This window comes from Balaenoptera ricei, chromosome 2, assembly GCF_028023285.1.
Source record: "Balaenoptera ricei isolate mBalRic1 chromosome 2, mBalRic1.hap2, whole genome shotgun sequence".
Classification (NCBI taxonomy): domain Eukaryota; kingdom Metazoa; phylum Chordata; class Mammalia; order Artiodactyla; family Balaenopteridae; genus Balaenoptera; species Balaenoptera ricei.
The window spans coordinates 159,802,969-159,827,814 of NC_082640.1; the positions used below are offsets into that span (position 1 = coordinate 159,802,969).

Genomic DNA, 24,846 nt, shown 5'->3' on the forward strand with positions numbered 1-24,846 from the left:
TTAACAGCAGTGGTGTGGTAAAGTTATCAAGGCATTTGAGAATCGAAACATCTAATTGTAAAAAACTCACCTGCTTAGGCTGATCTACAAAAGCAGAAAGTCCTGGATTCACAGAATCAAAAATTTCCCCTTCCAGAATCGGAAGCTGTCCTATGTTGTCCATGGAGCAAAACAGAAGAGAGATGGCTGATTATCAAAAGTTAGGCTGTTTCTGGACTTGCCTGGTGGCGCAGTGGTTAAGAACCCACATGTCAATGCAGGGGACACGGATTTGAGCCCTGGTCCAGGAAGATCCCACATGCCAAGGAGCAACTAAGCCCGTGCGCCACAACTACTGAGCCTGTGCTCTAGAGCCCGTGAGCCACAACTACTGAGCCCGTGTGCCACAACTACTGAAGCCCGCGCACCTACAGCCCGTGCCCTGCAACAAAAGAAGCCACCGCAGTGAGAACCCCACGCACCGCAATGAAGAGTAGCCCCAGCTCACTGCAACTAGAGAAAGCCCGCACACAGCAACAAAGACCCAAGGCAACCAAAAATTAAAAAAAAAAAAAGTTAGGCTGTTTCTGATTCTGGGCTCTGTATCATATTAACCTGCTACTTCCCCCCCCGCTATTCCAAGTCATCCCACCTGTGAGGAATGGCTTGCAGGAGTACTGGGTAGGGGGACAGAGGATGAAAAGTAATCACTGAGGGTCCTTCTGCCATTTCTCTGGTGGACACCTAGCTTCTACTCCTTTCCCTAGACTCTGTTTGTAACTTGAGGATAGAACACTGAATATTCAGAAAACGTTAATCTTCAGGGTCCCCTCATCCCCTTTTCCAAGGATGGTAGTGATCTTTCTCTCAAGACCACTCTCAATATTCTGGACCCTGGAGTAATAGTCACCTTTAGAGAAAAGGAAAGACACATTACAGCTATACTTCTTGGACACATGGGTTTCAGACTACAGTCAGTCCAGATCTCTCTTAATTTCACACTGAATTAAACCATATGTGTTCAGTTATAGTCCAAAGTGTTCTCTGAAGAAAGACATCCAGTCGCTGTAAGATGCTGTAACTGACATCACACACTCTCAGCACATTTATTTCTGGGAGGAGTTGCTAAAGTATGGATTTGTCGACTCTGGTGAGGGTACCAGTTGCACGTACCTGGTAATTTCTGCACAAAGGTGTAAACATGAATTCGAGTTCCAGTGCTCCCTGCATCAAACATAATTCCATACAAGGTGCTGGCACTGACATTGATGGGGCACATGGAAGACAGGAAGACACCCTCAAACCAAGTCTGCTGGTCTCTGTGGAAGACAGTGCTGCAAACACAGGACACTACCAGCATGAAAAAGGCTGCCCCCTGGGAAATGGCCATTCTCTTCCAAGATGTAGTGAGTCTTTTGTTACAGAAGCAGTGCTGCTAACACACCTGCAGTGGCTTATAGGACAAAGACACGCAACGTTAGACCAACTGGCCTCTTTGTTTACACTTGTAAAAGAAGAAACACCCATTACAGGAATCCCACCCCCTTCCCTAAGCTGCTCCTTCTCTATTCCTAATAACCAGCACAACAAGCTACACCAGGGTGACATAGGCTCTTAGCACCTTTTCTGAAGGGTATCTGGTTGCAAAAGGACACTGGGATTTAAAATATATTTTCCCATGCTCTGCTTTTAATTGTAGGGTGGATCTCACATACTCAAAGGCTCTCTCTGCCACCCTGCTCCTAATGTTGAATCTAATTTTTTTCTTTCCATTTTGACAATTTTGTCTTTAGATCATATACTAACACTTCCTCTCTCTTTCCCTCTCTTTCTTCTTCTTCTTCTTCTTTTTTTTTGGCCGTACTGTGTGGCTTGCAGGATCTTAGTTCCCTGACCAGGGATCAAACTGGTGCCCCCTGCAGTGGAAGTGTGTGGAGTACTAACCACTGGACTGCCAGGGAATTCCCTCTTTCTTCTTTTTGATTGATAAACAGAAGCTTCAATTTCTGAATTAAAGTTATAAAGTTATAAAAAAGTTACAAAGTCCCTGGTATTGGGGTGTTCACAGCCTTTAAAAATCAGGCCACCTGTGACAACAATATGGCCAGTGGCTTGCACATTCAACCACATTTTAAGGAAATAAATCAACTTAATTCAAAAACACTTAACTAGACCATTACGGTTTTTAAAACATCCTTCACAGGTTAGGCCATGTTATCTCCATAAGAACTTAGAGCAGGTGGGCAAATTAAGACAGAAAGGCTCAATGACTTGTTGAAAGTCATAAAGCAGGTCAGTGGTGAGTTATGGCAAGTTACTGCCTGTATTTCTTAACATGTCCTTAGCAAGACAAAAAACTTATAAGTGCTCAACACTGTTTGTTCTGGATTTGTATACCATGGTAGGTTGGGTACAAATGATGCAGAAAACCTAGAATGAGGTTACATGGAAAAATGTCTCCTGCATAGGCTGTATTTTCTCCTGGTATTAATGAAGAATGCCATATCCATCCTCTAAGATTGAAGGCTTCCTTAATTGCCCTTTATGTACTTTGCTCAAAACAGTTTTGGGTCTTCTGATCCAGCTTTCACCTCTGAACTTCTTGTGTGAGTCATAGCTACTAGTTAAACAAGATCTAATTCCAAAGTCCCCATTCCCAGTCCCCAAATCTCTAACAGAATACTTGGTATATTTGGAGTACAGATTGAGGATCCTTAATCATTCTCAGGTTTGTTGATCTCCCAGGGTTCACTTTATCCAAATGCCTCCCTTCCCAGGTGACATATCATATAAAATAAAGCTAATTAAAGTTCATCGCATTTGGAATGTAAAACTATTTAAAATAACTAGAGTTGTTCTGAAGTACCTCAAAGGCAGAGTTAGAATTATCAGTTTGAGCACTCTTCAAGGCTGAACTTCTGCCGTTAAGAATGAGAGCTATTGGTTAAGGAAAGGAAAACTTAGAATCTCAAACAAAGGAAGCTCATCTCAGGAAATCAACCACTGCAACAGGGCAGCTGCCTGGCCAGATTCATACTCACATCTTAAATCACTCCCTTTGGTGGATTCTTCTTTTACAGCAACTAGGCTGGTCATGTAGATCAATCTAAAGAACTGAAAAAAACAACCTTTCAGATTCTGAGTATTAACAGATCATTGCCCTGTTCAAAGCTCAAACCATGTTCCACATTCTCAGGAAGTGTATTTAGGGGCTCTACAGTCACCAGCCTGCTTCCATCACTATGACTGATTCCACAGCAACTTCTTCAGGGCTCACTCATATTTTCTCTATTATTGTGGTTTCTGAAAAAAACTCCTCCAGCTTCTGTTTCCATTAAGCAAACATTTGTTTTCTTCCAAAAGAAATTTCAAGGAGAAAAAAAAATGCATAATAGGTATCTGTTTTCATGAAGTGAAAACTGCAGAGTCATACCAGGCGTTCAGTGTAAACTAAACAGTAGATTTTAGAAAAAGCAAAGGATGAACACATAAAACGCACCTTCTGCTCTCAACCCTTACCTTCTAACACCACTTCCAATCTCATTTTTCTTTAAGATTAGCTACTTTAAGGATGGTATTAGAAAGGCTTACAACTTAGAGCACATATAAAGGTGCACTATTTTACATGACACAGCCCACAAGGCTTGCTCAAATGTCCCCTTCTCAGAGAGTCCTTCCTTGTCTACTATATTTAACATTGCAACCCACCTGGTCACATGTACGTCTTCTACCTTCCTTCCCTGTTTATTTTTCTCCACAGCATTTCTCACCTTCTAATACACTATATAATTTAATACTGGCACATAGTAGGTGTTCAATATATACCCTGAAGGGATGAACAGTGATCCAGTGACCCAGGGACTGTATCTCATCCATTTAGTAAGAATATAATAGCTGACTTCTTTCCAAAAGGAGATTAACTACCCACCCATGGGAAGATCATGATTCCAAACATCAAAGGATGGATTGTTTCTCCCAATGTGTTAATTATATACAAAGTTTTATATGCTACGAAAAATAATGTACATAGACTGGAGAGTATATATCAGTATATTTAAATCCACTCCTTTCAGAATTGGTCTTCTCAATCTCTCTGGCTATCTCCTTATTCACCCCTAACAAAGCCCTCTCTTCTTTTGAGACTTTGGTGCCAGCTAGGGTTTGTCACTATGCCCATCTCCTTCTAAGGTCTTTTCAGTGCATCTTTGTCTCTGTAGTAAACACCAGTCCTTCCCCCTCAGCCTCCCCAGAGCATCACACTCTGGATTCCCTTCTTCCATGTCACCCAGAGCTTGAGTCCACAATCCCACAGGACACGGGCCCCACCTGTGTGCTCACCTGCTCGTGTCTGCCCGATCTCTGTGAATCGTTGCTTTCACTGTTGGTTGCCTTTTGCTCTTTGCTCCTATTTCAGCCTTTCTGAATCAAGCTAGCTTCATGAATCACATTCACCTTTGTGCTAGTTTGCAACTAACACATGGCATTCTGCTAACTCACTCCCTTTTGTATCCTTCATTCCTCCCTTATCCACCTTTTTTCTGAGTATACATGATTGTCTGGTTCATCTACTTTTATAATAGTTAAGTGCCAACTGGTAGAATTACTGCCTATAGGGCTGAAGGTGCTGAGGAACTGAATTCTGTGTGGTTTTTACACAGGAGATTATAATTAATGTTTTTACAACATTATTTAATAATGCTATGTTTACAATTAAAAATATGTAACCATGTAAGAATATTATTGATTCATGTTTTTACAACATTAGCCCAATAGCAGAGAAGTGAACAGCACTCAATAGCTTCCATCCTTGAGATGAACTTAGAAGGCTGGCATTGAATTGTCGAATTAATAAGCATCACTGAGTTTCTAATATATACCAGACACTGTGCTAGCTTCTAGATACAAAAGAGAATTCAAATATAGGCCCAGCTCTTGAGATCTCAGCTTACTAGAAGAAACAGACAAACCAACAGCTATAATGTAGTGTGGCAAGTTCTCTGACAGAACTATGCACAGGGTATGACAGGAATGGACATAAGGGACAAGTAACTCATCTTAGAAGGAGAAGGATGGAGGTGGAAGGGAGTGGGAGGCTTTTTAAGGGACGAGAGGCATAACCTGAGTCCTGAATCAGAGACAGGAATTACCCTGGGGAAGTGACACAGGAGAACCTTGAGAACTTCAAATATTAAGAGTTCAGTATGGCTGGAATGTAGAGGTGTACCAGAATAAAGAGGACAGGTGTGAGAAACCATTGTTCTGGAGGCATCAAATCAGATTTCCAAATGAGTGGACTTGTTTCCCTTATACAGTTCCATGGTGACACCTGACAGTTATTTATGGCTTTCTATTCCCTCCTTAAGCAAGTATCAATATTGACTGACCTGAATAAAATGACAGTATTTCCCAACAGTGTAAAATAATGGAATGAGAGAGGTGACTAGAAAGGTCTACCAAAACGTCTGAAAACACTGAAATGTAAAAGCTCCCACTGCTGGGCTTCCCTGGTGGCGCAGTGGTTGAGAATCTGCCTGCCAATGCAGGGGACATGGGTTCGAGCCCTGGTCTGGGAAGATCCCACATGCCACGGAGTGACTAGGCCCGTCAGCCACAATTGCTGAGCCTGCGTGTCTGGAGCCTGTGCTCCGCAACAAGAGAGGCCTGCGGACCACCATGAAGAGTGGCCCCCACTTGCCGCAACTGGAGAAAGCCCTCGCACAGAAACGAAGACCCAACACAGCAAGAAAGAAAGAAAGAAAGAAAGAAAGAAAGAAAGAAAGAAAGAAAGAAATAAATAAATAAATAAATAAATAAATAAAATTAAAAAAAAAAAATCCCTAAAAGGTGTTTGTCTGAGAAAGCACTTAAAAAAAAAAAAGCTCCCACTGCCAATTCTTCTGAGTTCCACAGCATAGCTGGCTTTAACAAAGTTAAAAATTAAACATAAAGCAAGTTTAAAATGTAACTAGAATGAAAATTTTAAACAATAAGCTGAACCATGGGAATGGATTAGCCAAAACACCCAGAGCATAAGTTAGCCAAGCAAAGTAAAACCAAGGTTGGTCTAATAAGGTAAGTCTGGGACAGATTTCAGCACGGTAAGCAATGCCTCATTTGAGGATGTAACTTAAGACTTACACACCCGATACCAAGGGCCCGAGCCCCAGAACACGTTGCTATTTGAAGGGTGTATAGGTGAAGGTACATAATATCTTTTGTATTTCTAAAGCCAAGTACTGAGCCGGGAACATGTCAGACATCAGGAAATACATCCTAAATGGACTTGGTACAATTGGGCTAACGGTATCTGCAGACAGGAGCGCTGGGGCAGGGAGCACCCTCTTTCCCAGTGTCTTACTCTGGCTATGTATCACATCCACAACTCCTATTTCCCCTCCAAAGCAGCCTATAGGAGTGCTATTCTAGGAAGTCTATTTATTCACATATTCATTCGTTCATTTAGCCATTCCAGAAATTATCAGTTGCCTAGTGCTACTTATAAGTACAGCAGGCAAAGATGAATCATCTTAGACCTGCCCTTTAAGAGACTACTGTAGGGCTTCCCTGGTGGCGCAGTGGTTAAGAATCTGCCTGCCAATGCAGGGGACCTGGGTTCGAGCCCTGGTCCGGGAAGATCCCACATGCTGCGGAGCAACTAAGCCCGTGTGCCACAACTACTGAGCCTGCGCTCTAGAGCCCATGAGCCACAACTACTGAGCCCGTGTGCCACAACTACTGAGCCCATGTGCTGCAACTACTGAGCCCACGTGCCACAATTACTGAAGCCCACGCACCCAGAGCCCGTGCTCCTCAACAAGAGAAGCCACCGCAATGAGAAGCCTGCGCACCGCAGCGAAGAGTAGCCCCCACTCATCGCAACTAAAGAAAGCCCGCGTGCAGCAACGAAGACCCAACGCAGCCAAAAATAAATTAATTAATTAATTAAAAAAAAAAGAGAGACTACAGTAAACAGGAAAAAAATACATGTCCATTTAATTACCTTTGTAAAGTTAAAATGTGACAAGTACCACAGTTCCATGCTCTGAGATTTCAAAGCAGGGAGAGATTACTTCCAGCTGGGATGATCAGAGAAGGCCTTGTGAAAGCGGTGGCATTTGAGGAGGGTACTGAAGAGGGGAATTAGGGACAGGAGAGGAGTGCTTTTCAGGAAAAAGAAATAATATGAATCAAGACACGGATGTAGAAAGGGGATGGGGGGAACCCCAAGGGATAGTAAACAGAGCAGTTTGACTAATTGTAGTAGAAAATAAAATTGTAAACGCAAACTGAGGTCAGATAGTACAACACACCAAATACTCAGCTAAGGAATTTAGACTTTACTTTGCAGGCGATGGGAAGCCATTGAAAATTTTGAGCAAGGGAGTGTCACAAATATGAATCTGGCAGTTACATGCAAGAAGGATTAGGGTGGGGAGCCTTGGTAGGTTCCACTCACTTGTCTAATTCTACAAGTGTTTACTGGTGCCTACGACGTACTAGGTGCCAGAGAATTAAAGGTGAATAAACAGACTTTTTAATTCAAGATGCTCAGTGTGGCAGAGGTGACAGATACATATACAAATAACCACATCTTTTAAAGTTAATAACAAAAATGCTAAAGGAGCCCAAAGCACAGATGACTAACTCTACCTAGAGGATTAGGAAAGGCATTGAGATGACATTTAAACTGATTATGCAAAATGAGCAGAAGTACCTACATAAATAATAGAGACATGCGGACAAAGAGCAGAGGGACTATAAAAAGATGAAAACAGACAGCAGGGAAATTATGGATAGTCTGATTTCATTTTTAAATTTCCTCAAGAATTTTCTGTCATATGGATTTGAGAAACAAAATGAAAACAAAAAAATAGAAGATTAGAGGGGAAGAGGTATAAGGTTAGCATTTAATGCAGAGGAAAGACTGAGGCCAAAGGAACACAATCTGAGGTAATAATAATAATAGCAGCTATTATTTATAGAGATCTTAATATCTGCCAAGCACTATGTGAAGTATTTTACATGGATTATCTCATTTAATCTCACAATACCACCCTGTGAGGTAGTTCTATTATTAACATCCCCATTCTAGAAATAAGAAAACTGAGGCTTAAGTAATTTAAGACCACACAGTAGATAAGTGAAAAGAGCCAGAAATCAAACCCAGATGGTCTAATTCCAGAGCCCACAGTTTTAATTCCTAGGTCACAGGAAAGGTCAGCCAGTGTGGTCCTAGGGAAAGGTAGCTATGGGGGTGGGGAAGACAGTTCAGAGCAGAGAAAAATGGTCAAAGACTGGCATCAGATGTGAAAGTCTTACAGTAGCTTGATCTCTTTCCTGTGCATGACCAAGAGCTTTTGATCTGTTTCCTGCTGGTCTACCTTTATTACATTTCCAGAATCTGATCATTTCTGACCACTTCCACCACCACTGCCTTGGCCGGAGCCGCCATCATCTGTCATGTGATTTACTCTAATATTGTCCTAATAGATCTCTCCTTTTACCCTGACTCCCCTAGAGTCTATCTTTAACAAGCAACTAAAGTCATCCTTTTAAAATATGAGTTAGAGCATGTCTCTCTTCTGCAAAGTCCAGCAATGACTTCCCATTTCCCTCAAAGTAGCAAGGTCCAAACAATAGCCTTCACGGATCCACCTGCTCTGCCTCCTACTCCATTACCTCTCTGACCTCATCTACTAACAGTTTTCACCTCACTCGCCCCACCCACACTCTGTGCTTAAACGTCACACATGCTCCTGCCTTATGGCCTTTGCTCTAGCTGTCCCCACTGTCTGGAACAATCTTTTCCCATATATCCACTTGATGAATTCCTGCAACTCCTTCATATCATTGTTCAGATGCCGCTTCCATATAGGGGCCTATCTTTACTACTCTAACCACTCTCCCTCACTGTCCACTACCTCCATCTGCTTTCTCAATCCCCCTTACACTGGTCTACTTTTTTTCTCCACACCACTTATCAATTCTAACATACTAGAGAGATTATTTACTATGCTTACTATCTGCGTTTCTCTGATAGAATATAAGCTCCTTGAGAGCAGAAATCTTTTTTTGTTTTGATGTAGCCCAAGCACCTAGAAGAGTGTCCATCCAGGAAGGTGCTCAACGAGAAGTGACAATAGGAATAAAGTGCAAAGTGACATAAAACGGGAGAATACTTTCATAAATAGTTAAATTTTTAAGAGAGAATATAATGATTAATGAATACCTATTCAATTTGTTTTAGGAGAAGCTATAATTTTCTTTTTCTGAATCTATTAGTTCTATAGCTAAATTCAATCTCTCTAACCAAACACATTCAACTGTTAAAACTGTGATAAATGATTTTCCAAAAAAAATCTAAAAGATAGTAAACACTGTTTACATTGTCCAAATTCTCTTCTACATATCAAACCAATAAATATTTTAGGATACTGTACCTTAGTTATCTATTGCTGTACAAAAAATAACCCCCAAACTTAGTTGCTTAGAATGACAATAAATATTTATTATCTCATAGTTTCTATAGTTCAGGAATTTGGAAGAGGCTTAATTTGACAGTTCTGGCTCAGGGTCTCTCATGATACTGTAGTCAAGATGCAGGCTGGGGCTGCAGTCATCTGAAGGCTTGGATAAGGCTGAGGACCAATCTCCAAGATGGCTCACTCAATGGTTGGCAAGCTGATCTTAGCTGTTGGAAAAAAGTCTCAGTTGCTTCCCACATGGACTCTCTATAGAGCCTTAAATGTCTTCACAATGTGCTGGATGCCTTCCTCCAGAGTGGGCAATCCAAGAGAGAGCAATGCAGAAGCAGCAATGCTTTGTATGACCCTTCAAGTCATACACTATCATTTTCCCCATATTCCATTGGTCATACAGACCAATGCTGATGAAATGTGCAAGAGGACTACACAAGGGCACAAATACTAGGAGGTGAGGATCAATGGGGCCATCTTGGAGGCTGGCTACTGCCAGTTATAACCAGTTGCATAGTATTTTGTATTCAGCTTTTTCTTTCCAGTTTATATATATTCCTATTAACACAACTTACATACTTCTTGCTTTAGAAACTATATGTTATTCCAATGATATTAACTTTTTTATAAATTTATTTATTTATTTATATTTTATTTTTGGCTGTGTTGGGTCTTCGTTGCTGTGTGCGGGCTTTCTCTAGTTGCAGCGAGCAGGGGCTACTCTTCGTTGTGGTGCACAGGCTTCTCATTACGGTGGCTTCTCTTTGTTGCAGAGCACAGGCTCTAGGCGTGTAGGCTTCAGTAGTTGTGGCTCGCGGGCTCTAGAGTGCAGGCTCAGTAGTTGGGGCGCATGGGGTTAGTTGGTCCACGGCATGTGGGATCTTCCTGGACCAGGGCTCGAACCCGTGTCCCCTGCATTGGCAGGAGGATTCTTAACCACTGTGCCACCAGGGAAGTCCCTCCAATGATATTAACTCTTAAAAATTAAAAATGTCATAGACTTTTAACTGCTCTGAAAATATCACATCCCACCACTTGAAGCCATTCAGTTTTTCTGTTACAGTCCCAATATTTTACTTAAGGAAAAGAATTAAAGTCAGAAAAACTACAACTCAAACAATGTCCTGCTTGTTTCTAAGAGTGAAAATGAGTTTAAATACTTCAAATAAAAGTCAGATAATTTTAGAAAAGAGTAGGAAGAAAAGAAGTGAGTCATTACAGATTACAGACATCAGTTAATAACTGAATAATAAAAATTAAATACTAAATCAAGTAAGATATAGAGTAAAAATATATTAACAGAATAGCAACTTTCTTCACGCTACATACAGAAAAAAAATTCTAATACAATGGTAGCATTAATAATTAACACTTAGGAATCTGCCTGCCAATGCAGGGGACCTGGGTTCGAGCCCTGGTCTGGGAAGATCCCACATGCCATGGAGCAACTAAGCCTGTGCGCCACAACTACTGAGCCTGCACTCTAGAGCCTGTGCGCCACAACTACTGAGCCCGCGTGCCACAGTTACTGCAGCCCGCATGCCTAGAGCCTGTGCTCCACAACGAAGAGAAGCCACCACAATGAGAAGCCTGCACACCGCAACAAAGAGTAGCCCCCGCTCGCCGCAACTAGAGAAAGCCCACGCACAGCAACGAAGACCCAAAGCAGCCAATAAATACATAAATAAAAATAATTACTTAGGTACTGAAGAGATATTTGGTAGAAAGGGATAAGACTGACAACTGGCACAGATTTGAAAACCACTGAACAATTTTATAACAAGCAATTTTTCAAATATTAACTAGATAAAAAAAGGTTTATTAAAAAAACCAACTTTTATTAGATTGTTGCCAAGGAGCTATGATAAGACCTGTGAGCATGGAAACTACAGGGGAGAGAGAGAACAGGAAGAAGAATTTCCCAATAATATGAGTTGTCTCATGTTGGTGGGGAGAGGAGAATTCTTGCCCCAAGGGCTCAGCCCAAATCTGATCACATTGTTCAAGTGGATTCACAAATCAGAAGGCTGGTTGAATGAGATTTCTTTCAAGGTCCCTTCAACACTAAGATCAAATACTCTCTCAGTAAAGGAATTGGAATTGGTAGTTACCAACAAATATAAACAGATTACTTCTTTCAGTACTTTATTCCACTTTAATAAAAACATCATTAGACATTTGTCAAGAAGGCCCACTCTGTACAATGAACCATCTGAGTCTTATACTGAAATGAGGTCAGGCAGTGCATGATTTCATTGTTCATTGTTTCAGGCTTGACTTAGCTACAATAATCACCGCATAGGGAAAGCTGTTGTTACTGCTGCCTCGCTTTCCTCACAAGTCACAAGGCCTTTTCTTCCCTATTCATTAAAAGTAGAAAGTCCTTTAGGTAAGAAGATACTATTAATCAGGAGGGGATTAATATTGCCCCAATGAGCAAATATAATGAAAATCTAAGGTGATAAACTATCTCTGCCTCCAAACCCATATCCACCATGGGAGGCACTTATTTGCAGAAGAGGAATTGCAAGGATTAGTGCCATGTGTCACTGTTTATACTGGAGTTTGTGGGAAGAGAAGTGAAAACATATTTTCCCTTTCTTGTTATCAACTGAAAAACAGCTACTCCTTCAAACATGTTGAATCAGTATGAAAGACTTGAGAAAGGCAAATATTACAATGATACCTCATGTATAAAGCAAGGAATAGGGGCGCCCGTACATTTCCTCAAATGTGTCTCTTTTAAAAAACATTTATTTATTTATTTATTTTGGCTGCACCAGGTCTTAGTTGCGGCATGCAGGATCTTCATTGCTGCAGGGGGTATCTTTCAGTTGAGGCGTGCAGACTCTTAGTTGAGGCGTGTATGTGGGATCTAGTTCCCCGACCAGGGATCGAACCTGGCCCCCCTGCATTGGGAGCGCCGAGTCTTACCCACTGGATCACCAGGGAAGTCCCTCAAATATGTCTTTACAATATTTCTTCTCTAAATACCATAACATTTTTAATAGTGTTTGGTAAAAATGTTTCTAAAGTGACATATTTTATTTATGGTTCAGAATTATGATTATGATCATCAGCTATATTTTTCTGTAAACTTGGGATGCCTTCAGGGACTATAGGTCTGTAGGACTGTTTGCCCTTCTGCCAACTAATAGTCGCAGATTGTTATACTTTTTGAGCTAGTTTTCCTTGACATCATACTATCTATTATCGCTGATCAGTGTTGTCATGTGCCTGACTCCTTCAATAAGCTGCCATCATCTAATTTAAAAAAATCTTTTGTGGGATATGAACCAGAGAGCCATAATCATTAGACTTTTATGTCAACTTACACAAATGAGGGCCTCTCCAACAAATAAGGGTTGTGGAATCTGTGACAGCTTTTACTGGCTCATTGACCCCTTTGCATTTACTATGAGCTCTCAGCTAGGAATAAGAAAGCATAAATCTGACCTATGGAAAAGTAGGGTATTACTTTATATAGGTTACTTACCAATATCTTCTTTTCCTTCTAGGCTTTCCGCTTTGTTTCCTTCAACTAATGTATCACTTTTTCAACCTATAGAAGATGGACATGGATACTCATAAGACCAAAGTTCTCTTTTTTTCTCTCTTGTCAGTATGCCTATTTTTGATTCAATTATCTCCTTTTGCATTTCTGTTTCCAATCTATTCAGGCTCTGGAAAGCAGATCACCAAGTTAATCTCCTGACTTGTAGTCTAGTACTCTTGGGCTCTTTCTCCTCTTTCACATTTTCTTTTCTTTTTTTTTTTTTTTAATTTTATTTTATTTATTTATTTATTTATTTATTTATTTATTTATTTATTTATTTATGGCTGTGTTGGGTCTTCGTTTCTGTGCGAGGGCTTTCTCTAGTTGTGGCAAGTGGGGGCCACTCTTCATCGCGGTGCGCGGGCCTCTCACTATCGTGACCTCTCTTGTTGCGGAGCACAGGCTCCAGACGCGCAGGCTCAGTAGTTGTGGCTCACGGGCCTAGTTGCTCTGCGGCATGTGGGATCTTCCCAGACCAGGGCTCGAACCCGTGTCCCATGCATTGGCAGGCAGATTCTCAACCACTGCGCCACCAGGGAAGCCCTCACAATTTATTTTCAAACTACAACTGCAGCCATTCTTTTTTTTTAATTATTTGTACTGCTTTTTTGTTTTAAATTTATTATTTATTTATTATTTATTTTTGGCTGTGTTGGGTCTTCGTTTCTGTGCGAGGGCTTTCTCTAGTTGCGGCAAGCGGGGGCCACTCTTCATTGCGATGCGCGGGCCTCTCACTATCGCAGTCTCTCTTGTTGTGGAGCACAGGCTCCAGACGCGCAGGCTCAGCAGTTGTGACTCACGGGCCTAGTTGCTCCACGGCATGTGGGATCTTCCCAGACCAGGGCTCGAACCCGTGTCCCCTGCATTGGCAGGCAGATTCTCAACCACTGTGCCACCAGGGAAGCCCAACTGCAGCCATTCTAATAAAATCACTTGTTTACAAAATCAGCAATAACAAGGGGAGGCAAGGCACACTCCCTCTGAAAGCTAGAGTACATTTCTGTGTAAATGTATGTGTGCACATGTATTGGGGGGCAGTGATTAAAGAGCTAATCCATAAACAAAGTACATAAGTTTATGCACTTTGTGAGGTCTTTTTTTGGTGTGAAGAACTCAAATACCAGTTGTGTGTTCCACAATGTGATCGAGAGTGGCACTATTACATAATGAGTATGTGGTTAAAAGGAACTAAGCCAATCCCAGTCCTAGGTACATATCCACAAGATTAAAAACAGGGACTCAAATAGATATTTCTATACCAATGTTCACTGCAGCATTATTCACAACAGTCAGAAGTGGCAAAAGCCCAAGTGTCCATCAACAGATGCATAGATAAATAATATAGTATACACAAATACAATGGAATATTATTTAGCTACAAAAAAGAAGTTCTAATACATGCTACGACATTGATGAACCTTGAAAATGTTACGCTAAGACACACACAAAAAATATGATTCCACTTACATGAAATATCTAGAATAAGCAAATTCACAGAGACAGAAAGTAGATTAGAGTTTACCAGGGGCTGGGATGAGGGGAGAATGGCAGTTATTGCTTAACAGGTCCATGGTTTTTGTTTGGGGTGATGAAAAAGTTTTGCAAATAGATAGTAGTGACAGTTGTACAACACTGAGTATATAATTAATACCACTGAATTGTATACTTAGAATGGTTAAAATGACAATTTTTATGTTATATATATTTTACCACAGTTAAAAAAACTTTTTCTTTAAAAGCAGAGGGAACCAAGCACTGCAAACATAAGCTCATAAGAGGAAAAACTTTGGCTACTATCTCAACAGAGCAACAGTTATGACAATGTTCATCCCTGAACTACCTCATGAGCCAATTATGACTTAAATTCTGAAGGGTGGTACTGATACTCAGAAAATGTCTTTGAGCATCTGAGTTTATATAGTATCTTCTATTCTCCCAGAAAGAGAAAGTTAAACTTACCAATGCAACATAAACCTGAAAATTATACATTTAAGAGAGGATGTGAACAATGTTATAAATTCTAACTACAGGGCCTCCAAAGCAAACATTTTCAAGAAAGGTCTTCTTACATTTTGTTTACAACTTCAATGCTTCTCCAGGTATTCCCTTGGTATCCTAGGATGGAATGAGTGGTATCTACCCCTAAGCATGCAATCTTGACAACATTTCTATTAAATTTTCCTTTTAAAAACACTCATATTGTGTATATGCTAATACACTGAACTCAAAACAAGAGACACCTAAAACTGGCATCTCCAAACATCTCCCTTCCTCCATGCCCCTGCCCCATACAGAGAGGGTTAAATGGATTCTCTAATTTCCTGTCTTTGTTAATGGCACCACAAACTTCCTAATTCACAACTCAAAATCTTCATCATCTTTGAATTCTCCTCTCCCATGCCCAATCTCTTATCAAGGATTGATGATTTTTACTTTGCAATATCTTTCCCATCTCTTTCTTCCCCCTAGCCTCTTGCTGATATCTAAAGTCTGGCCTGTATTACTTCAGACTTGGACTGCTATAGCCTCTTAACTGGTCTTCCAGTAACCAATGTCTCTCTTCTCAAATTCATATGTTACTGTCTTCCTAAATACTACTTTCATCATTTTCTCACTAGACTGTAATCCATATCATGGCAGGGATTCATTCATCTTTGAGAACATTGCATAACCTGGCATATGCAATGGTTAGTTAATTCATCAATGTTTGTTGAATGAATTAATGAATATATAAGTCACATCACTTTCCTTCTGAAAACTTTGATCAATTTCCCACTGTCCATAACAGAAGTTACAAACTCAAATACTGAAATACCTACTGGGGCCAGGCAGAAAATGTAAGTAAGTAAAGGTGTGTGTAATCAACAGGAAGTTGTGGGGACTGTGTAAAGTGGAAAGCACATGTCCCATCCTGTCCCATCTAAAGGGTAAGTTGCTTGCTGTTCCCACAAATTGCTGCCATGATGAAATACAGGCTCAGTATTGCCAGGTCTTCTGATTTTTCAAAATAAGCTAAAAGCACAGATTTCTATGTAGAATCTGGTTTTTAAAATAGTGACAACTAATTCTATTAAAAAAACAAAAACAAAACTCAAAAAACCACCGTGCAGGCCAAACAAAACATATCTATGGGCCAAATCCAGCTCTCAAGTTTCAAGTTGGTGACTCTGCTCTGTAGGATTAAAAGACAAACTTCTTGACTAACATTCTAAGTCCCTCTAAGTCCCAGGCTACCTTAACGAAAGTTTTTTGCCCACTACTTTCATACAAGAACCCTTTGCTCTAAGCACACATCAGAGCCACCTGGAGGGCTTGTTAAAACATAGATTGCTGGGGTACTTCCCTGGTGGTCCAGTGGCTAAGACTCTGCACTCCCAATGCAGCGGGCCCAGGTTCAATCCCTGGTCAGGGAACTAGATCCCACATGCCGCCAAGTAAAGATTCTGCACACTGCAACGAAGATCCTACGTGCTGCAACTAAGACCCGGCACAGCCAAATAAATAAATAAATATTTAAAAACAACAACAACAACAACAAAACATAGATTGCTGGGCTTCACTGTCAGCATTTCCAATTCAATAGGTCTCAAGTTGGGACTGAGAATCTGCATTTCTAACAAGTTACCAGATGATGCTGATACTACTGGTGCGTGGACCACACTTCGGGAACCGTTGCTCTAGTTAAATTACTCCTTGTCTCAAGCACACACTGATTTTGCTCATTTGTTCTACCTTCCCAGAAAGCCTTCCCTTTTACTTTACTTTTACTTACCTCCTCCCGTAAACTTTCTCTCTGACAGTCTTTCATGCCTCCAAATTCCTGTAGCACTTAGGGTCCATACCATCTCCGCTTTATCCATCACTGCTTGGTGATTTTTATTGTTAACTGTTTGTGCATAGCTTCCAATGAGGAAGCTATGTGTATTGTGTATTCTCAGAGGTCAATGTCCAGGTCAGCACCTTATACACCTGACTGTAAGCCACTTGAAGGCAGGGCCCTGTCTTGTCTCCCACTGTACCCCTCAAGCTATCAGAGCCTGGTATTCAGTTGGTACTGTACCTACTAAACATTTCTTAAATGAATGAACATTTGACAGATCCATGAAATGAAAAGTGCAGATAAGCAGGCTTGAAATTTGGGTATATAACTTTTTTTTTCTCTTTAACTTATTTATTTATTATTTATTTGGCTGCGTCGGGTCTCAGTTGCGGCACGTGGGATCTTTGCTGCAGCGCAGGCTCTTCATTGCAGCATGCGGGATTCTCTCTAGTTGCGGCACAGGGTCTCCAGAGCACGTGGGCTCAGCAGCTGTGGCGCGTGGGCTTAGCTGCCTTGCGGCACGTGGGATCTTAGTTCCCCGACCAGGGATCGAACCTGCGTCCCCTGCATTGGAATGCAGATTCTTAACCACTGGACCAACAGGGAAGTTCCGGTATATAACTTTTCTTTTTTTTTTTTTTTTTTTTTTTTTTTGGCTGCGTTGGGTCTTCGTTGCTGCACGGGCTTTCTCTAGTTGCAGGGAGCGGGCTTCTCATTGCGGTGGCTTCTCTTGTTGCGGAGCACAGGCTCTAGGCGCGCGGGCTTCAGTAGTTGTGGCGCACGGGCTCTAGAGCGCAGGCTCAGTAGCTGTGGCGCACAGGCCTAGTTGCTCCACGGCATGTGGGATCTTCCCAGACCAGGGATCGAACCTGTGTCCCCTGCCTTGGCAGGCAGATTCTTATCCACTGCACCACCAGGGAAGCCCTATAACTTTTCTTAAAGAACTGACTTTAAGGGGGGAAAGCGGTTGGGGGGGGGTGGTGGTGGCATGAATTGGGAGACTGGGATTGACGTGTATACACTGATATGTATAAAATGGATGACTAATAAGAACCTGCTGAAAAAATAAATAAATAAAATAAAATTAAAAAAAAACCACCTGACTTTAAGTCCTGTGTAATGGTTTTGTCAGAAAGGACAACTAATAAAAATTGAATATTTTGCAAATAAATTGCCAATAGACAATAATCTGTGGTAACAGATTCTGTATATAAGTAAAACAGTGAATGTTAAACTGATTTGAAAATTTGTAAGATTAAATCCTTTATCTCCAAGATTCCTTATCCTCTGTAGGGATGTGAACTAGTCATTATATTGTTAGGGGAACCACTGACTGAAACCGCCCACCCCGGCCAGGCACCACAGTAACCATTTGCATGAGTTATCTTGCGACAGGAGGTCCTGGTAAGGAATGCAGAACTAACAAGCCACCACAAACTGGAAGAATTCGGGAAAGGTCAAAAGAAGAGAGGAGACACCAGTCCATATGTCCTACCAACCTCCCAGAATCCTCCTCACTGGAATCCATCTTGGCTGAGTGATGCATGTGCCACCAGGAAGGACGCTGAGTCAGAGTGATTGGCCAGAGACAACCCAGAAACTAACCCCATTACCATAAAACCTGAGACTGTGAGCCACGTGGCACAGCAGTTTTCCTGGGTTCCCTTACCCTCCTGCTCTCCACCCGGGTGCCCCTTCCAAATAAAGTCTCTTGCTTTGGCAGCACGTGTATCTCCTCAGACAATTCATTTCTGAGTGTTAGACAAGAGCCCACTCTCGGGGCCCGGAAGGCGTCCCCCTTCCTGCAACAATATCACAAGATGATAGCTATTTAATAGAATTCTATATTTGTACCACATGTAATGAAAAAGTAGGATGAAAGTAACTCTCCATGATATTCAGAAATATTGATCCGTCTCCTTCAGATGACAATAAATGCATCCAAGATTCTAAAGGGTGTGTGAAAACAAAACCAAAAACTGTTCACCTTGTCTCTTCTACTTATAAAACAGCACCAGCTATCAGGCAACTTCAAGGATGATTTATGAGTAGAAACTCGGTCTCCAAGCTAAACCAGAATAAAGTCACAGATGACTTTAGAGAGTAAACCCAATTCTGGAACTACTGGAAGAAAAAATTAGAAATAATATGTATTTTGAGATATAATCCTAAGTTCTTATTTGGCTTTTTGAGCAACTCCACACTTGATGGTATTACAATCAATGGGACAAGAGAAAAGTTAACATCTTTGGCAAAGACAGAAAATCCAATTCAGGAAAACAAAACAAAACCAACCCAGGAGCAAATGAAGTACATTTACAGCTTTAGAACTACCATACGACCCAGCAATCCCACTACTGGGCATATACCCTGAGAAAACCATAATTCAAAAAGAGTCATGTACCAAAATGTTCATTACAGCTCTATTTACAATAGCCAAGACGTGGAAGCAAACTAAGTGTCCATCAACAGATGAATGGATAAAGAAGATGTGGCACATATATACAATGGAATATTACTGAGCCATAAAAAGAAACAAAATTGAGTTATTTGTAGTGAGGTGGATGGACCTAGAGTCTGTCATACAGAGTGAAGTAAGTCAGAAAGAGAAAAACAAATACCGTATGCTAACACATATATATGGAATCTAAAAAAAAAAATAGTCTTGAAGAACCTAGTGGCAAGACAGGAATAAAGACACTGACCTACTAGAGAATGGACTTGAGGATACGGGGAGGGGGAAGGGTAAGCTGGGACAAAGTGAGAGAGTGGCATGGACATATATACACTACCAAACGTAAAATAGATAGCTAGTGGGAAGCAGCCACATAGCACAGGGTGATCAGCTCGGTGCTTTGTGAGAGGGGTGGGATAGGGAGGGTGGGAGGGAGGGAGACTCAAGAGGGAAGCGATATGGGGACACATGTATATGCATAACTGATTCACTTTGTTATAAAGCAGAAACTAACACACCATTGTAAAGCAATTACACTCCAATAAAGATGTTAAAAAAAAAAAAAAAAAGATAGCAGAGATGTTACCTCACATCCAGATACTTGCCCTACCTACCAGGACCATAATGATCTTGTCTGCAAGAGGATTCAGCCGAGACACTCCACATTTCTATGTTGACCAGGCACCATGCAAACTGGGCAAAAAAGAATTACAAAACCAAGTCAACAAAACACTAAGTGCTTATCCCAAGTTTTAAAAGCATTAGCATTCTAAACAATAAAACAAAGCATGGGACTTCCCTGGTGGCACAGTGGTTAAGAATCCGCCTGCCAATGCAGGGGACACGGGTTCGAGCCCTGGTCTGGGAGGATCCCACATGCCGCAGCGTAACTAAGCCTGTGCGCCACAACTACTGAGCCTGCGCTCTACAGCCCGTGCTCTGCAACGAGACGCCACCACAGTGAGAAGCCCACGAACCACAAGGAAGAGTAGCCCCCGCTCGCCACGACTAGAGAAAGCCCGCACACAGCAACGAAGCCCTAACACAGCCAAAAATAAATTAATTAACTAAATAAAACAAAGCAAATTTATTCAGCGAAATAAACTTCATGGTAAAACTACCTACAAGAAAGTATGAAAGGAAATGCTACCAGATGAATTGCTAAATAGCAACTTCCTACTCTACTGTCTGTACCATTGGATGTTTTTTACAAACATATGACTGAATAATAACATCCAGTTCTTTGGCAGAGAATGTGGAGGTTCAGAAGACTACAGATTCTAGAACTACATCTACTACAGTGTGAATCTGGGCATTTCTCTTAGTCGTATTCAAGTTACAACAGCTTTAACTACAAAATCAAACTTAAAGTCAATAAAAATATGCTGTATAATAAAATAACTATAATGTACATGTAAGTAAAGTATTATGCATATATATTAAGAAATAATCTTGTTACAGTCAAATTTTCATGTTTATAAATGAGTCTACAGACAACAAAAGTTTTGGACTGACTTTCATATTCACAGTAACCAATTTTTTAGAATGAATTCCAAATGTAAAGGCTCTGACAGAAGATGCCCTACCCTCTTTTCTGCAAGTTATCAATAGTGTGCATGTTCAGAACCTTAGACACATAAAATCAATAACTTTATAGCTTCTATATGAGAATAAACCCCTTCAATGTATGATAATTCCACCATGGGCTCACGGAAATGTGACATGCAAATAGAGGGGGGGAAAGCACCAGGAAGAGGGTAAGCCACCATCATGCAAGCAGATGGTATGGCTAAAAAGATTTCCAGTGCTCATTAATATTAACACCAATCAGCATGTTCCCCCTAACCACTGAATTCAGAAACAGAAACGACGTTAAGTGGAAAAAAAAAGGTGGGGGGAGGGGTTTGCATCAGAGACCTCTGGAAAGGGTGTAGGGATTAAGTTCTCCTTAGCGAAATGGAGGAAGATGTACAATGAAGTTTTTAAAGAAATTTAAAATTCAATTTGAAAGGGAGAATAACGCACAGCAGAGCTTCAATCACAAGTTTTCTAACTGTTGTCCCGGCACCTAGAATTCCCTACCTTCCTCAGTGACTCCCGGACTAACTCACTGAATGAAGGCAGAAGCACAGAGCTCCTCCCCCGAAAAAGGCGAACAGTACCTTTCAGTACTACTCCTTTTCACTGGTGTGCTGGCGGGGGGGCGGGGTGCGGAGGGGGGCACCAAACCAAAACGCACCAAAATGCATGAGCTTTCAACTTTACGCGACTCGCAGAAAAAAAGAGGGCTGCGAACGCAAGAGCTTATTAGCAAATGGGAATGCGGGGCTGGCCCTGGGCGGGCAGCGCCGGCCACCGGGACCGAGGGCCTGACCCCAGCACACTCCTCTTCAAGGACTCTCCTCGAGGCCCCGGAGCCTCTCCCAACCCAGGGGGCAGCCCTTCTCTCCCCGCCAGGCTCTCCGACGCCAGCAGGCGCTGCCCGCCTCACCCCCACCCCCCCTCAGGGGAGTCCTCAACTGCCTCACCAAAAAATGTTTGGCCTGGGAAGCCCGTTGGCTGCGCCATCCCTTACGGAATTAGCAAGAGTTAAAAGCCAGAAAAGGGAGAAGGAAACCCAAAGAGTCGGGGGCAGCTTCGGGAGAGGCGGAGCAGGGACGAGAGCGAGGCGGCCACGGTGGCTGCAGCGCGAGGGAAGAAGAGGACGCACGGGCGAGACGCGAAACGCTGCAAACCCGGCGGGAGCGGCGCTCTGACGACCGCGGCGCGCCGGCGGGACCCGCCGCGAAGCCAAGCCTCCTTAGGGGAGAGCGCCCCCACCGTCGCGCAGCCGCCCGGGGCTGGTCCGCTCCGGCCTCCCAGCCCGCCCCGCCGCCCTCCCAGCCCCGGCCCCCGGCTGGCTCTAGCACGTCCGCGCTCGCACACTCACCGCGCGCGCGCGCCTCCACGGGGCGGCCGCCCGCCACCCTCGGCGCGATCTCCGCCCCGCCCCCTGCGTCCGGCCAGTGGGCTGGGCCCCGCGGGGCGGTGTCGGGATTACGTCACGCGCGCGTGCGCTCTCTAAGCGCCGGCAGCGGCCCGCGCGTATCGTTACGGGCTCAGTGTGCCGGTTGTCCTTGGAGATGGAGCCGGGCCTGGGCGGCGCAGAGAGGCGACAACGACAGCGGGGCCCCTGGAGAAGCCAAGATGCCATCGAAGGGAAAGGACGAAAAGAAAGGGAAGGGTAAAGGTAAAGGCAAAGACAAAGGCAAAGACAAAGACAAGAAGAAGAAGTAAGGAGAAGACACCCTGGGGTCCCTGCTCCCTGGGCCTACCCTCCCGGGATTCTCAGGGGCGAGCCAACTGGCGCCCTCCCGCCTCCCCTCCTGGACCCTCCTCTCTCCCCGCTTCTGAGAAGGACAACCCCCATTGTTCAGATATTACCAAAATGCACGCCAAACCATACTACTTCAACTAAGACAAGAGTGTGAGGCTTGGGACCCTGAAGTAACTTAGACACAGTCTCTGCCTATGTGTAATGCGCTAACGAACGAGGAGGAGGAGGCAGATAAGTTCCCAAAGAACAGAAGTAACACAGGACCGAATGAAGTTAAGTACCAGTGGAGGGAAAAAGAATTGAGAATGAGGAGGAAGGGTTAGTTCTGACCCTAGAAGTGAAGGTCAGGATAACATGTTTTAGGATATCGAAGAGCCTCTAGGCCTGTGCTGTCCAATAGGGTAGTCACCGGTCACGTGTGGCTATTAAAATTAGTTAAAATTAAATAAGATTAAAAATTCAGATCCTCATTTGTACTGGCTACATTGCATGTCCTCAGTAGGCACATGTGGTTAGTAGTGGTGACTGTATTGGGCAGCCCAGATATAGAGCATTAACACCATCACAGAAAGTTCTGTTGGACGGCACTGCTCTAGACCAGTGATTCTCAGACTGGGGTGATTTTTGGCTACCAGGGGATGTTTGTTAATATCTGGAGACATTTTTGGTTGTCACATCTGGGGACCTCTAGTGGATAAGAGACAAAGGATGCTGTTAAATATCTTACACTGCACAGGACAACCCCCAGCCCCACTCTAAACAAAGAATCGTGTAGCTCAGAATATTCGTAGTTGGGAAGCCCTGCTCAAGGCTTTAAGCTTCTCTGGAATAGGCACTAAGCATTATTCAAGGTATCTCCAGCACCTAGAAGAGAGCCTGGATCATAGCAGATGCTTAATATTTGTTAAATAAACAAATTAAGGTGTCTGCTTTTCTATGCTTCAACTTGGATCTCCCCCCTCCCCCCGCACAAGAACTATGCTCTAGAGCTCTGGGTTCATTATTTCTTGCCTGTAGCCTGATCGATCTCAGCTATGTGGTTGAGATGATCGTGGACATCCAAAGGATCTCTGGGTGATTGAAGTAGTTCCTTGGGCTTTTTCAAGGATTCCTTTTGGTTCAAAGGAAAACATAAAGGATTTGACCAATTCAGGTAATTATTCATGTTTCTGCAAAGTGATCAGAATTTCTGAAGTGGATAGTATTGCGCTAGCACTAAAGCTTTGCAGGCTTGGAGTTGCTGCTAGATCGCTACTAAACCTATTGGATGACCCTAGTGGTTCCTAGACACATTGGAATCATACACGTTGTCCAACAACACTATATATGGGACCACAAGGAAATCCTTGCAAAGTTTATAAAGAACTTGTTTAAGAGAGTAATGCATGCTCAATACAGAAAGTTTACGAAACATGGAAAGTCAGGCAAAACAAAACCACCTGTAGTCCCATCATCCAAAGATAATCACTACTGTCATTTTGGAATATTCTTTTTCTTCTTTATAAAATGATAGCCCAATATACAAATTTATTTGTAACTTTTTTCCCCCAATGTATTATATAAGTATTCTTCTACAGTGTGATTTTTTAAAAAGTATAACTGTGTAGTTAGTCTAGCATTTTTTAGAAGTGCCAAGGGATTATCACATTCCTGGAACTCACTAGCATATGTTTTCTGTTTTTGACCATGCATTTGCAGTGCACATATCAACAGTGAGAAACACTGAGGCTAACAGACCATATATATTTCTTCTTAACTCATTTATCCAACAGTATTTGCTCATATATGCTAGGCAAATGCCAAGCAAAACAAATAACAATAAAGAGAAAGGTGTAATACTAATGTAGTAGAGAAATAGTTATATGTTGTCAATGTCCTCTTCCTGTGCAGGAAGATGATAAAAGTTGAGGAATCTGCCATGGAGAGAGCCAAGGCCAATGCCTCCCTGTGGGAGGCCAGGCTGGAAGTCACAGAACTCTCTAGGATTGAGTATCGTGATACTTCCCAGAGACTGGCAAAATGTAATGAAGAATTAAAGAAACAGCAGTATAGAATGGAGAAAGACACAATGTCTGTATTGAACTACCTGAAGAAACAGGATCAGGAGAAAGATAATCTGGTAGGTAGGTAGAAACCCTCCTGAGCCTTAGAAACTACCTCTGTGGTTATACTGGTGTGTTATATATTTCAAGGATTTTAATTCCTTGAAATCTCATCACATAGTTAAGACACTTCAATTGACTT

General features: G+C 42.3%; 2 protein-coding genes and 1 non-coding gene across 16 annotated transcripts in view; 2 read left to right on the top strand and 1 right to left on the bottom strand.

The window, feature by feature from the left end:
• Window positions 1-22,279, bottom strand: part of ENTPD5 (ectonucleoside triphosphate diphosphohydrolase 5 (inactive)) — a 37,979-nt gene extending 15,700 nt beyond the window's left edge. For 2 of the 13 annotated variants that reach the window (XM_059914637.1, XM_059914624.1), the window contains exons 1-6: window positions 22,216-22,279; window positions 19,873-19,979; window positions 12,952-13,017; window positions 3,021-3,093; window positions 1,153-1,432; window positions 71-150 (exon numbers count right to left, since the gene is read on the bottom strand). In XM_059914637.1, coding sequence (XP_059770620.1) covers window positions 71-150; window positions 1,153-1,369 — 297 coding nt within the window. In that variant the 5' untranslated portion in view covers window positions 1,370-1,432; window positions 3,021-3,093; window positions 12,952-13,017; window positions 19,873-19,979; window positions 22,216-22,279. Of the gene's footprint in view, window positions 1-70; window positions 151-1,152; window positions 1,433-3,020; window positions 3,094-3,203; window positions 3,233-4,317; window positions 4,377-12,951; window positions 13,018-19,872; window positions 19,980-21,448; window positions 21,474-21,814; window positions 22,097-22,215 lie in introns of those variants that run through there. The other 11 variants (XM_059914627.1, XM_059914638.1, XM_059914635.1 and 8 more) reach the window with 11 other exon arrangements.
• TRNAG-CCC (transfer RNA glycine (anticodon CCC)) lies at window positions 16,352-16,424 on the top strand. Its single transcript has one exon. It is a non-coding gene; the product is annotated as a tRNA-Gly (tRNA).
• Window positions 22,280-22,380: 101 nt separating the features above from the next.
• Window positions 22,381-24,846, top strand: part of BBOF1 (basal body orientation factor 1) — a 39,375-nt gene continuing 36,909 nt past the window's right edge. For both annotated transcript variants that reach the window (XM_059914642.1, XM_059914643.1), the window contains exons 1-2: window positions 22,381-22,558; window positions 24,493-24,721. In XM_059914642.1, coding sequence (XP_059770625.1) covers window positions 22,473-22,558; window positions 24,493-24,721 — 315 coding nt within the window. In that variant the 5' untranslated portion in view covers window positions 22,381-22,472. The remainder of the gene's footprint in view (window positions 22,559-24,492; window positions 24,722-24,846) is intronic.